General features: G+C 38.0%; 1 protein-coding gene across 23 annotated transcripts in view; it reads right to left on the reverse strand.

The window, feature by feature from the left end:
- Positions 1-15,269, reverse strand: part of BAZ2B (bromodomain adjacent to zinc finger domain 2B) — a 391,257-nt gene that overhangs the window by 34,326 nt on the left and 341,662 nt on the right. For all 23 annotated transcript variants that reach the window (XM_046658349.1, XM_046658355.1, XM_046658352.1 and 20 more), the window contains 2 exons: positions 13,256-13,318; positions 12,121-12,265 (listed from right to left, as the gene is read on the reverse strand). In XM_046658349.1, the coding sequence (XP_046514305.1) occupies positions 12,121-12,265; positions 13,256-13,318 (208 nt within the window). The remainder of the gene's footprint in view (positions 1-12,120; positions 12,266-13,255; positions 13,319-15,269) is intronic.

Consider the following 15,269-nt stretch of genomic DNA (forward strand, 5'->3'; position numbering starts at 1 on the left):
TCAAATAGATTTTACTAAACTCCAAGTGAAACATAGAGGAAGAACGCAAGAAAGGTAAAAACACTGGCATTTAGAGTACAGGTCTCTGTTCAGCGGCTTCCTCCCAGGGCTCAAAGGCCCTTACCCATTCAGTATAGCATAACTTCAGGAGTAATTTGATGGCACCTCCACGGTCTCCATGTCAACAGTGCTACCACAACCCAGCTCCTAGGAGACATCTTGCTATTACTGTGGAGAAGATTAAAGGGAGAGATTCTTATCATGTCCATGATAAGATGGACAAGTCTTACCGTATCCATCTAGGATTGTTTCTTCCCAGTCTGATCCAGGAATTTGAAAAAAGATGAGTGATACCATAATACCTTCACCCTTCAGGTAAGATTCCCCCACATATCCATAACGGGAATTACATTTTATACTCATAGACCTAATGCTGTAACCATATCTTAATGCAAAATGAAAGTAACATTCACATCACAGCTTATACATATGATTAACAACAAACTTGTTTGTTTTCCTTATAATATTGAATAAATTATCTACAATCTAATATACCCCAAATCGTTAAAACAAAACAAAAGATAGTGAATTGAATGAGAAAAAATTCTTGGTTTTAGCTGAGTAGCCATGGGGGCTTTCTTCCTTCCCACTTTCCCGAGGGCCTGCAGGATAGCAGGGACTTTAGCCAGCTAATGTCAACACTGTTCTCAGGGCTCTCGGTACGGAGACTTTGAGTCTTGGTGTGCATACCCCCAGCACTGTTCCTACACCTGAAGCTTCCCTGATATGTTTACTGTTACTCAGAGAAACTAAGAGCTTTCTACCCTTTCTCACGCCAACCCATAAATATACAGAAAGGTGCAGGGTATGGTGTTTTGTCTCTTGAAGTGTTCTTGTCACACATCCTAGTCCTGCGGAACCAGTATGGGAACTGAGAGATTCTATGTATTGTTACTTCTCTGCTTATAAGTTGCCTTCACTAATCCACTTTGCTGCTATTAGCACTATGTGTGTCATTGGTGGTTTTTGTGACCACGTATCTTGTACAACAGTTGGTATCCAACAAAGTCCTGATATCATGGATTTCTGGAATGGAAGTACCCAGGTGTGGAAGAATTTCTCCTTGGGGTCAGTGGTAATTCACTTGGTAGAGTTACGATGGTCTCAGAAGCGATGCCCAAGGATGGTAGACGTTCTAAAGTGGTACACTAAAGAGGGTGACTATTGGTTAAAAAGTGGCTTGAAATTTAATTCTGTCCCCCCTCCTTACCAGTTTAGAGATTTCCATGAGTCCTAAGGTGAAGGGTAAACTACAAAGAGTGATGGCAGCCCCTTTACAGGGGAAAGTAGGGCAAACTCCCACTATCCCTCTATTAAAACATATGAAGCAACTGGCCCCTATGGAAATGAAGCCAGTTATTGTGAGGACTGCTCTATAGGACACCAGCAGAAAGGAATCCAGCAGTATACAGAATCAGAGCTGGGTTCTCAACAGATCCACTACCATAAGTTCTTGGAAAGATCCTTAGAGGCTTGGCTTGCTTATTTGCATGATGAGGGGACCACAGTGGTATTAAATGAAGCTGAGTAGGGGGAAGCACATGTCTCTGTTACAGAATGAGCAGTCTGGGTTGACTAATAATGCTGGGACAGCTGTTGCCACCCCGTTTCCAAACTGGATGCTTGGTAGCATTGGTAAAATATATCCCCATTGGGGTAATTTTCTTGAGACTCTTGAATGTGAGCTGGACTAGATCTACAGGGGATGTAGCTGCTGAGATGCTGGCTGTGTTAGCATGATTGTAAGAAAACCCAGGGCTTGAGAGGGGAAGGCCTGACAACATGCCCTTGGTGCAGAGAATGTTGGATGACTGAATCAGAACAGGTGCACCTAAGGGGACAATGGCTTTGACTTTACTCCTTCATCTTGGAGGCACTGTTAGAAATCGAATAGTTCTTTTAGGTCATACAAGCCCCATCTCAGAGGGGGAAATGAAAAGAGAGAGTCTAATAAGTGGCAGAGGTTTCTGCACAAAATTAAAAGAAAAAAGGAACAAAGGAAGGATAAGATAGACAGGCTAGACTACTGCAGAGGCTCTGTCCCAACAATAAATGTGATATTGCTCATTTACAGAAGGATTGACAAGACAGAGTTGATGTTCGCGTAATTCTAGAGTGTGGGAGTGTGGTTCTATTCAAAAACTTAAAAGACCCGCCGAGACTGTAGAACAGAGATCTGTGAGATGAGACACAGAATATCAAATGATTCATAGACTTGAAGAGTGGTCAAGGAGAGGGTGAGTCACCAGATTAGGTGGAGAAGGTCCCTGGGGAGGAATCTCCTTCAGTGATCCCCCAAACTCTCTGGTAAGATCGTACAGCTTCTAGACTCTTTAGAAAAGGACTCGGAGAATAGAACGGAGGGACTTACCCTATATCATTTTGACTCTTTTGAAATGGGACCACGGGTTGGAATACTCACAGTCATCAGCTCTACTTTATGAGTCTGATTCAAGTCCTGGACCAGGGCTTCTTTGTTCTCTGATCTGGGCTCTTTCAAACTTAAGGAAGACTATGGCTGGGCTCAGTCCCCAGGTCCACCTCCAAGGGATCACTAACCATACTCCTCAGTTCACTGTGCTGGAAAGAAGAGCCTCAAACATTTATGGGCTTGCTAGAAACGAGAGACCAAGTATCTATTGTTGCAGAATGCAAAAGAGCATCGGCAAACAAGTTCCTCTATTGGGGTTGGTATTTGGTGTTACCTATGGCTGAAAGACCAGAATCACAATCACTGCAAAGGCTTTTGGACCTTTAGTCTGAACTCCAGTAGTTCCTTTATCAGATTGCATACTGGCATGGAAACACTGGGGTATTTAAGTCCTGCACAAGCATGTCCACGTATCAGCTAGACATTTATTGTGACCTCTACTGGTAGCTTCCATAACTGTTGGCCAGGTATGTTGCCAAAACTCATCTGTATTTACAAGGCCTGCCTAGGTTGTGCAACAATGTTGCATACCTGGAGGAGAAAGAGATTGTGTTTCATAAACGAGAATAGATTCAGGCAGGGGTACTGAGCAAAACCATTTCACAATTTAACACCCCTGTTTGATACTAGCCCTACAAGTGCCTATGACTGAAGTCTCTCGCAAAGATACTGTGATGGCATTTGTTAGCTTTTGAGTATCTGATTTCTGCTAGTCACTGAATGGTATACACCTTTTCTGGATATGGAATTACTGTGCCTCTTGCATGTGCAGACAATATACATACTATTAGGACTGAAACATATTTGTTATATATCAGGGTTTCCAGAAATGACACAATCAAACAATTGGAATTCCTTTCATAGCTGCTGCCAATCAACAACGGGCTTGCCAACACGGTACTGGGTGAGTGATCCATGCTCCTTCTTATCCATAGGTAGTATAGGATGCTGGAATAGCATTCTAAAAGATAGCTACACCAACCCCTTCAACAATGACCTCTCTAAGACTGTCTGGTCTGGCTGCCCTCTACTGTTTATACTTTGAACACTGCTTATCCCTCAGAAAGGTCTCTCTATTTTGTTAAAGTTCCTTGGTATCCTAGAGTGGAAGAGCAGAAATGAAGAATCTGCTTAGTATGCTGGGATTCTGAATTTTTATACCTCAATATTCCTCTCCTTTTTTGGTACCTATCATGATTTTAACAGGTGGCTGGGAGGTTTGTGTTGTTCATATTACAGACGACTGGATAGACACAAATGTCCACATACTCCTGCTTTCCAGATGACACTTGCAAGCTACACCCTCAAGAGGAGCAATTGGGATTCTCTGTTTACTCCAAACAGTTCTAAATTTCTCTCGTACAGTCACTCTACCTGTGGGAGATTTTGCTGCAGTCCTTATACCATACAGTGTATTCCACCTGGAAGACATCTTTGGTGGGAAAATGATAACTTTCGGTTTCATGTGGAACTTATTGTTCCAGAAAAAAAGGAGAGACTGTATGGATCACCTCTGAAGATAATGATGGATTTTGCTTGGGTATGAACATCCTAATCACAGAAGGTGAGAGGGTAGTTGGAGTGTGAATAATTCTGTTTCTTACAGATATGAACAAACTGTACTGAATAACCCTCTGCAGCTATCCCACACAATGACATTCACTTCAAACCTATCACGATTTTGGATTTGTCATCCTCAACCTACTTAACTGTGGGGGACCTTCGGAGCCACCTCCCAGACAACAGCATAGGAATCACTCCTCCTTATTCAGGGTCCTCATTTGCCCTGGCCATCTGTAATCCTGTCCTTCGTGGTTCTTCTGTGTAAAACTCGGTCTCCTCAGGGCACAGTGACACTCTTCTCCTGACATCTCAGCTCCCACTGATCCATTTCCCACATCAGGGGCACTGTTTTCCATTTCAGACATGCAGTTGAATCTAACTAACAGCACACTGGCAGTGTGCTAACCCTGGGGAAGCATAAACACCATGTGGATACAAAATGTAGCATTGAACCAGACTGGTTAACACTTTCTGTGATCCAATGGAGCTTGTTTTCTTATGTGAAAGGCAGGATCTTCCTGCCTCCTACTTGGACATAACACTGTCTACACCCTTTGGGAATAATTATGAGACCTTTTATAAAGACTCAAACTGGATGGTTAGTTCAGTTGTTTAGAGCATGGTGCTAACAGAAATTCAAAATCTAAAAGGCACTGGAGACTTTCCCAGCTGTGGTCTCCAGTGCCAGCATCAGAGCCTACCTGCAGGTATCAGGGACACAGGCTTTCATTACTGTGCACAACAGCTCTTTCCTTGAATAGGTACCTATGAAGCTGAGAGTATGACCCACAATCAGCTGTCTTGGGGGACAATGCTCCTATCACTGAACAAATTAGCACTGATTCCCTGACTTGAATAATATTATATAAATGCACAGCTTTGGACTATTTGTTGGATAGTCCAGGGGATGGCTCAGGGGAGCTCTGTATCTCCTAATGTTGCGGTATATTACTTGTTTTGGAATTTCTCTGGCTATCGGATGTCGCCTTCAGAAGGCAGCATTTGAAATCCAATTGATAACCGTTCCAGATGGGAAGGTATACATGTAGTGAGCCACCAAAGGTACAGGGTAGATGAAGGGGAAAAAACGCGTAGTTTTAGCTAACTGGCTACAGGGGCTCTCCTCCTTCCCTCTTTCCTGAGCCCCATCAACAAACCAGCTTAGTCACTGAGCTGGTTTGCAGAGGGACAGCAGGGCCCATAGCTGATGTTGGCACTGTTCCCAGGGCCCTCAGTGTGTGGACCTTGGCCCTTTGTATTTACACTCCCTAGTGCTGTTCCCAGGTTCAGAGGTCCTTTAATATATATGCTATTGCTTAGAGAAACAAAGAGTTTTCAACCTCCTCTTGGACTAACCTAAAAATGTAGAGTAGTATGAAGGCAGGAGTCTCTCTTGGAGTGCTCTTGTTGCTTGTCCAGTCTCCATCCGGATGAGGCACATCCCTGTGGAACCACCATGGGGACTTAGGAGAGACTGTGTGCCTTGTTCTTTCTCCTCTTGAGTTACCGTGTCTGATAAACTTAGTTGTCATAAGCACTGTGTGTTTCGCTCATGCTGTGGGTTACCTTGCATCTTCCACAACATGAATTTAATTAATATTTTTCTTTGGAGATAATCTAAGATCTGATGTCTTCTCCATGTAAAATTACTGATTATAATAATATTACAGGGATTTTTAAAAAACCTGTGCATTTAAGCTTTTAATTAATTTGTTAAATCTAACTTTATTAAGAAGAGATTGTGCTTTGAGACCTTTTAAAAAGTGATAAATGAGAGGAATAGAATACTGCATATCACAAATACCGTATTAACTTTCATCATTCATTTATTTCATGGTAGTTTCTACCATTTGGTACTTATTCATCCTTATCAGCCTTGCCTCTGAGATACAGGACTTGTCTATATTATACCTGTATAAGCTCTTATTCTTTGTCTTCATATATGCTATATTTTTTCAATCAGATTATGAGCTCTTTGTGGATAGAGACAGGTTAATTGATTCTTTTGAATCCAAACTGTGCTTAGTACAAGGCACAATATAGGTGCATATTAAATACTTGATGATTAAAATCATGATTTTTTTTCTATTTTAATTAGCCGTAAGATAAAGAGAAGGAATCTACACCTGTTATTTGATAACTTCTATCTCACTTAGAAGAATATAGCAACTGCACATTCATCAATGAATTAATAAAAAATTTATGAGAAAATAAGCTTTAGGTGAAAAATTATTCCTACTTTCCCCCTGTACTAAGAAAGGACTACAAATAACAGTATAAAGTACAATTAATATTTATGTATCACTTTGTAGCTCTTTTAGATCCACCATTTGACATGATCCTTATAACAACCAAAGAATTTATATAGAGCCTATTAAAATTCTGTTGTAGAGGGGGCTGGCCCCGTGGCCGAGTGGTTAAGTTCGCGTGCTCTGCTGCAGGCGGCCCAGTGTTTCGTTGGTTCGAATCCTGGGCGCGGACATGGCACAGCTCATCAAACCACGCTGAGGCAGCGTCCCACATGCCACAACTAGAAGGACCCACAACGAAGAATATACAACTATGTACTGGGGGGCTTTGAGGAGAAAAAGGAAAAAAATAAAATCTTTAAAAAAAATAAATTCTGTTGTAGAGAGGGAAATCAGGGTCCAGAGAGGTTAAGTGGTAGGGCCTGAATGGAAACCGAGGTCTAATAGCTACAAATTCAATCAGAGAGACCCAAAATTAAAAAAAGTCCCCTGTAAGCTACTCTTATAAAACAGCATGGTGCTGGCAAAAAAACAGACACACAAATCAATGGATCAGAACTGAAAGCCCTCAAATAAAACCACACATCTAAGGACAGCTAATCTTCAACAAAGGAGCCAAGAGCATACAATGGAGAAAGGAAAGTCTCTTCAGTAAATGGTGCTGAGAACACTTGACAGCTGCATGCAAAAGAGTGGAAGTAGATCATTATCTTGAACCATACACAAAAATTAACTCCAAATGGATTCAAGATTTGAATGTAAGAAGTGAAACCATAAAGATCCTAGAAGAATATATAGGCAGTACACTCTTTGACATTGGTCTTAGCCACATCTTTTCGAATACCAGGTCTACTTGGGTAACGGAAACAAAAGAAAAAGTTAACAAATGGGACTACATCAGACTAAAAAACTTCTACAAAGCAAAAGAAACCATCAACAAAATGGAAAGACAACTCACCAACTGGAAAAACATATTTGCAAATCATTTATCAGACAAGGGGTTGATATCCAAAGTATATAAAGAACTCACATAACTCAACAACAACAACAAAAACAAACAACCCTATCAAAAAATGGGCAGAGGATATGAACAGACATTTTTCAAAGGAAGATATACAGATGGCCAACAGGCACATGAAAAGATGCTCAACATCACTAATCATTAGGGAAATGCAAATCAAAACTACAATGAGATATTACCTTACACCAGTCAGAATGGCTATAATTACCAAGACCAAAACCAACAAATATTGGAGAGTGTGTGGAGGAAAGGGAACCCTCATACACTGCTGGTAGGAATGCAAACTGGTGCACCCACTATGGAAAACAGTATGCAGATTCCTCAAAAAACTAAAAATAGAACTACTATATGACCCAGCTTTCCTACTACTGGGTATCCATCCAAACAACTTGAAATCAACAATCCAAAGTAACATATGTACCCCTACCTTCACTGCAGCACCGTTCACAATAGCCAAGACATGGAAACAATCCATGTGCCCATCGACTGATGACTCGATAAAGAATATGTGGCATATATATATATCCAATGGAATACTACCCAGCCATAAAAGACAAATTCATCCCATTTACAGTAACATGGCTAGACCTGGAGGGTATTACGCTAAGTGAAATAAGCCAGACTGAGAAAGAAAAACACCATATGATTTCACTTATATGTGAAATATAAATAAACACATGGACAAAGAAAATAGTTCAGTGGTTTCCAGGGAAAGGGGTATGGAAGGTGGGCATAGGGGGTGAAGGGGAGCACTTATGTGGTGACAGACAAGAAATAATGTACAACTGAAATTTCACAATGATGTCAACTACTATGAACCTCAATTAAAAAAAATGTTTAATTAATTATTTAATTATTTAAATTACAAAGACATTTGATTAATTATAAATACAATTATTATTTACTTTCTTAATTAAAGCATTTTCAGTTTGCCTGTGGTAATGTAAAGTACTATGCTTAACATTAGGGAGAATACAATGTTGTACAAAGAAGGATGTTTAAATTTAAGTAATATAAATAAATAGTACGTATATCAAAGTGCCAAGATAACGGCATAATTATTTGGTTTTCTAGGTGTTCACACATAGTAAAAATTAGTTCCACTTAAATAAGCTGGGGAAGTTTATAAAAGGGCTAAGATTTGAGCTGGGTCAAGAAAGAAGGATGAAATTTAGATGGTTGAAGAGAAATCAAATTAGCATTATATTGAATAGAATTTGGCAAGGCACAGTATGCAAAGACACAGAGGGAGGAATGTACATGTGCTGAGCAACAGTGAGTGGACTGGTTTATGTAAATTCATATTGGAGAACAGCATAAAGATTTTGAGGTTGGATTTATAGAGGGCGTTGAATGCCAGGATACATTCAGATTTATTACGTCATCTTATAGGTAACACAGAGTCAATCAAGGTTTTGGAGTAGAGACATGATACAATGACAAAATGTAATAGAAGGAGGGGATTGTATAGGGAGAAGTCGAGGAGAGGTGTAATAATCCAGGTATGTATTGATAAAGAACTGAATTCAGTAGTTTTGCAGAGATTGACTTCACACATTTTGAAGGAAAAGTTGATGTGCTAGATAACTTCAATTTTACATGCCCAGGTGACTGAGAATGATGTGGCCCTCAATCAAATTGAAGAATATTTAAGTGGTCTGGGGTAGGGCTCAGGTATTTTTTTTTAATCTTCTCAGGCAATTCTCATTACAGCTCAGGCAAAGCCACTTGCCTGGACATTTCTCTATTTGCTCTTAAGCTATACCATGCAGCCGCACCCTCAAGTGACTCACAATTTTGTCATTTTAAATTAGATTTCTGTACTAACACTTTAATTTCATTTCCAACAAACTCCTTGTCTTGACTCCTCTGATTCAGCTTAAAACATCATAATTTTTCCACTGAGGATTCCTTCATCAAATTTATCTCTGATTCCACTTTTCTTACATTATATTCAATAATTTCCTACAGCAATTCCACCTTCAAGATCTCTGTCTTCACATTCTCCCTGTTTCACCTGAGTTTAGGGTCCCCCTACTTTTTATCCAGGCTACTGAAATGGTCTCACAACTGATTTCTCCACCCCTTTTTATTCCAATTCAATGTGTACTTCACTCCCAGATTATTTATTTTAGCGCAGTTTCCCTGCCTAAATTAATCTCTGCCCTCAAGAGCTCACAGTCCAGTGGTAGAGACAGCCATGTAAACCAAAAATTATGATAAAATACTAAGTAGGGTATATAACATTTTCCTGTTTTGAGCCCTTTAGGAATTCTGTATTTATACCATTGATGGCTCTGACTTTACTCTCTAATTTGCAAAGTCCTAATATTTCTTAGAGTCGCCTCTGGGGCCGGCCACCCCTGGATTAGAAAGCAAGTATACAGGATAGAAGGCTATCTGGAAAGGCTACAAGTTCCCCAAATACATCAATCAGAACAATTCTGTTTTTCTTAGACATTGGGGTTCTGCATACGATTTTTTATTTAAATAATTTATTTAAGCTAAAAAAATTGGTTTTCACCCATTTCTCTTGTCCCCTGCCCCCTGCCTCTGGCAACCACCAGTCTGTTCTCTGTATCATGAGGTTGTTTTTTTTGCTTTCATTTTTGTTTTTTTTTGATTCCACAGATAAGAGAGATCATACAATATATGTCTTTCCCTGTCTGACTCATCTCGCTTAGCATAATGCCCTCAAGGTCATCCATGTTGTTGCATATGGTAGGATTTCACTCTTTTTTATGGCTGAATAATATTCCAGTGTGTGTGTGTGTGTGTGTGTGTGTGTGTGTGTGAGTGAATAACACATTTACTTTATCCATTTATCCATCAATGGACACTTAGGTTGTTTCTTCACTATTGTAAATAATACTACAATGAACACAGGGGTGCACATATCTTTGGAGTTAGTGTTTTTGTTTTCTTCAGGTAAAAACCCAGAAGCAGAATTGCTGGATCATATGGTAGTTCTCTTTTTTAAATTTTGAGGAACCTCCATACTGTTTTCCATAGTGGCTGCACCAATTTACATTCCCACCAACAGTGCACAATGCTTCCCTTTTCTCCACATCCTCACCCACACTTATCTCTTGTCTTTTAGTAAGAGCCATTCTAACAGGTGTGAGGTGATATTCCACTGTGCTTTTGATTTGCATTTCCCTGTTGATTAGTGATGCTGAGCATCTTTGCATGAGGCTGTTGACCATCTGCATGTCTTCTTTGGAAAAATGTCTTTTCAGGTCCTCTGCCCAGTTTTTAATCAGATTGTTTAGTTTTTTGCTATTGAACCGTATGAGTTCTTTACATGTTTTGGATATTAGCCCCTTATCAGATATATGATTTACAAATATTTTCTCCCATTCAGTAGATTGCCTTTTCATTCTGTTGATGGTTTCCTTTGCTGTGCAGCAGCTTTTTAGTATGATGTAGTCTCACTTATTTATTATGTTTAAATTTATTTATTTTCTCCATGCTTAAAAATATTTTTATTTTAAAATATTTTAAGTAAACAGTTAAAAAAAGAAACCACTACACTATCCTATTAAATCAACATGCTGACCCATCTACATCAATTTTTAAAAAGAAATAAAAGAAAACTGAAGGCTTCATGTACCCCTCATGATTGCAGCGGCAACTCCCGCCCTGGGGAGGCAGAGCACGACTTCCACACATCATTCCAATACGTGATTTTATACTTACTTCATATAATTTGAATCTACAGCAAATCTGTTATTGCACAAAACAATAACAACACCGTTTACTATATGCCGAGAACGCGTACATGCCAGCCACTATTCTAAGCAGTTTACATGTGTTATTTCATTAACAGCCTCCCTTGCCCTGCCACACATAATTTTTATTTAAAAAAAGGGTGGTTCCACCACTAACAACAAAAAGCTTGAAAAAACTGCTTTATATAATTTCTAGACATCTAAGAGATTAATCAATCCCCTGTCTCCACTGGACTGTTAAACTTCTACGTGGCATAGATTATGTTTTATATATCGTTGATCTCCTGCAGTGCCTAGAAATGCCTGGCACATAGTAGACATTCAAAAAAATGTGTTGAAAGAAGTTTTTGTCTCTATGTAGGCAAGAGCTAAACCGTGAAGCCTGTAAGCACTTTTGGCCCCATCAGAACTTAAACATTTAGAAATGCCCAGACATAGAGTTCTGAAAAGTTAAATTCAAGATGGTTTATTGAGCACATAAATGAGCTATGTAGTGTGCTAGTTAATGCAACAGAAATGGAGTCAGCAACAGAGTAGTTCAAAGGGAGAATAGCTAGGATTGTATGGGAACACAAAACTCAAGAAAGGAAGAAGTCCAATGGGAAAGGAGGCGATCACAAATTTCAAACATGAACAAGATTGCAAGATGAATGTGGATTATGATAAGGATCTTAGATTTAAACAAGTTACATCCAGGGATATTGTCAGAATGGATGCTTGTTGCAAAGGTTAAAGTTTGCTGGAAAATTTGAGAATGGGAAGGAAGAGAAATGGAGCAGCAGCTATAAAGGATAATAGAGGTGAAGATTTTGTCTGCTAGATAAGAAAAAGAATAGTTTATGTTTGATGTTAGAAAGAGCAGCAGAAGAAAAGTCATGTTCAGGGAAGGAATATTTATCAGTGAAAGGGGCATTATGAGTTCAAAAGGAATGGGAATCAAGGGTTTACAATGTTTATCCATGAAGCAAATCTGATTCTAGAAGCACAAAAATATATTGAAGGAGTAACAGGGTCTTTAAAAATATGGTTTCTTTTATTACTTTGTAATAGATTAATAGTTCCTACCTTCACCACTCTCCATGCCTTCTACAAAAATCCCCCCACATTGAGGAAGGATCCAGTACCGGCGTCTGTAACGATCCTGGCCAAACATCATCGAACGCAAAGAGTGAGAAGCGTCAAAGAGCTTCCTTCTGTACTGACTCTGTTGCTGTTAAAAAATGATGCATATAATTAAGCTATGGGTGTTAAGTGCTTTAAAAATTAATATATAAGTGACTTTACACTTACTATGACTTTAGAGCAGATAGATTTTACTACTGGGAAAAGATAGCAAAAGAGCTAAATAGTAACATGCCTGACTTCAATTTCAGTAATATTTATAAAGATAGAAATTACTTTGTGGGTAAATGGAATTATTTTTGTTGTCATGGATTAAAAATATAAGTTTATGCTATCTGATATCTTATAGTAAAGCATGTCTTATACTTGACAATAAACAATGTGATCAGGTATTTTATTGAGCCAAAGCACACTGGCTCAATTCTATTTGTTACAGTGTATAACAAATAATACTTGTATATGTAATTGATCATACCTGTATATCTCTATTTTTATTCTGATGCTGTATATAATCATATATGCACCATATAACTGAATTTTGGGATAAATCTCTGATGACTCTAACATTGATATAATATATGGGTATCTGATAATACTTTTAAAAACTCATTTTAACAAGAAGTTCATCTAAAACTTCACTAATGCTTCTCAAATGCAATTTTTAATGAGAAGTACATAAACATGTACAGTTTGTAAATCCAATGCAAATAAAATTCACAAATATACTAATTTAAAATAAAACATAAGATGCTGAAACTATCACCATAAAATTCAACTGAATTTTAAAAGTAATTAATTCCAAGAAATAAAACTATGCATTTATCAATATTTTGTATTTAAATGAAGAGCTGAAGAATACAGGTGAGGATTAAGTTTAGTTCCATGTTTTAAGAGGCAGGCTTTTAACTTTGGCATTAAATTTTTAAGGTTTAATTGTGAGAATGTTTCTAGAGCTCCTCATTTTAATTACTTACAAAAAGTTTGTTTTTATTTAGCAGCCACAAAAATTAACACCATACAAGGTGGATTTTTAAAACACTGCAAAAAAGATGTAAACTGTAATCTGAAAAGTGCTTACTTTACTCAGTTTTTCAATCTGTTTTTCTAGCTCTTCAACACTTGCTGCTTGGTCACCTTCATCCTATACATAACAAAATACAGCATCATTTACCTGTTTTTAAGATTTATTTATTCAACCAATCAACAAATATTTAATGAAAGCCTCCTATATGCAAAGTACTAGGAGAGGCACTACGGGAACAAAAAAGACTCAGTTCTTGCTCTCCATAAGCTAATAATCTGCTAGGGAGACACATAAAACATTACAGTGAAAAAAAAAATAGTAGGAAGCTATAAGGAGCTCAAGAGAAGGAGAGAGTTAAGAGTTGTGGAGTTCAGAGGAGGGTGAGATTACTTCTGATGGGAATCTCTACCAAGAGAGGCTACGTGGAAGAAGCTGTGTTTTAATTAGCTACCAAAGAATGGTTAGGAATTGATCAATCAGAGAAAAGAAGGCACGGCATTTCAGAAAGAGTGTGATGGATCTTGACATGAGAAGTACATGAAGAGGTGAGGTGAGAGATGAGCTTAGGATTAAATTGTCTAGAGCTGTAAATGCTTAGCAATGGACAATATGATTCTTTGAGGGAGGTTAAACATCAGAACTATGCCTTACAACAATTAATATGGCAATAGTTATAAGATGGCCCGGAGCCGGGAAATGACTAGAATTGGCAAATCTAGTTAGCAGATTGCTGCAATAATTCAAGAGGGAAGGAAAATGTGGGTCTTACAGGGTAAAAGAAATAGAAATAGAGAAAAGCAAATATATATAGGAGGTATTACATAGTTAGAATTGTTAAATCCTGGCGAGTCATGGATATGAGGCAGAGGGATGAGAGAGATGAAGGAAGAAGTAAATTATGAGGTTAAGCGTTTAAATCTGGGAAACTGCAAAAATATTGGTACCATTAACTGAAAGAGTCATTTTTAGAGCAAAGAAGATGTTATATTTTTAACACACTGAACTTCTAGAAGAAAAATAATCCCTACTGTATATAGTACTGATGTCATAAATGGAAATTTCACATGTGATTTTATGAAATTTTTCATTCTAGAAAATGAATATAAGAAAACCACCCCAAAATTACATGTTTTGAGGGAAAGCATGAAGTAATAGAAGGGAGACGTGTTTCTTTGAATCTCAGTGGTACTACTTTGTATGGGACAATTACTTAACTTTTCTAAGACTGTTTCCTTATCTGTAAATTGGTGATAACATTATCCGTAACATAGGATTTTTGTGAGAACGAATAAGAACAGATCTGAAAGCAACTAGTCGAGTTTCTGGCACATAATATGTAAATATGGTCACTTTCCTTCTTTCTGAAAATTGTACTTTAATGAGAAGATGCAGGTACATCTTTTAAAACAAGAACTTGTTTATGATGTTCACTTTCTACAGGCACTTTTAAAAAGCCACACTGCCACCAATCACTCATGAACAGATATTTCTACACCAGTATGGTTATCTCCTCAATAAAAGGAAGTGAAAGGAGAACCTCAATAGTTTCAGCATTATCTATAATTTATCCACTCCTTATCCAAATTTATGGAAACAACTTACAAAGGCATTTAGGTATATTATTTGTTCTAATAGTAACATGATTCCTACTTAGGATTAAAAGAAACCTTAGAAGAGAACAGGTTCAAAGACGCTTAAATCTTGACTCTCAAATAGATATTTATATACCTATATGATTCTAATGTGATCTTTTGACCAGTAGGACAAATGTTTGATAATTTGCTTATGTAAAAATACAATTCAATCAACAAATATTTGAAATAAGATATCAAAGTAGCTATGTATCAACCAAATTAAATAACTGCCATTTCTAAGACTCTTCCTATGATGAAAAAGAAGTAAAATGTCTACTAAAGTTTTCTTTAAAACCGTTTTGACTAGCAGTCTTATAATTTTAAGAGGTATGAAGGAACTTGAAAGACCAGAGAGAAAGACAGCAACAACAAAACACAGAACACAGGGTCTATCCCTGCCATGGTTCTCCGGGGTTTCCCAACCAAAAAAGGCG

Source organism: Equus quagga, chromosome 4 (assembly GCF_021613505.1).
Source record: "Equus quagga isolate Etosha38 chromosome 4, UCLA_HA_Equagga_1.0, whole genome shotgun sequence".
NCBI classification, from domain to species: Eukaryota; Metazoa; Chordata; class Mammalia; order Perissodactyla; family Equidae; genus Equus; species Equus quagga.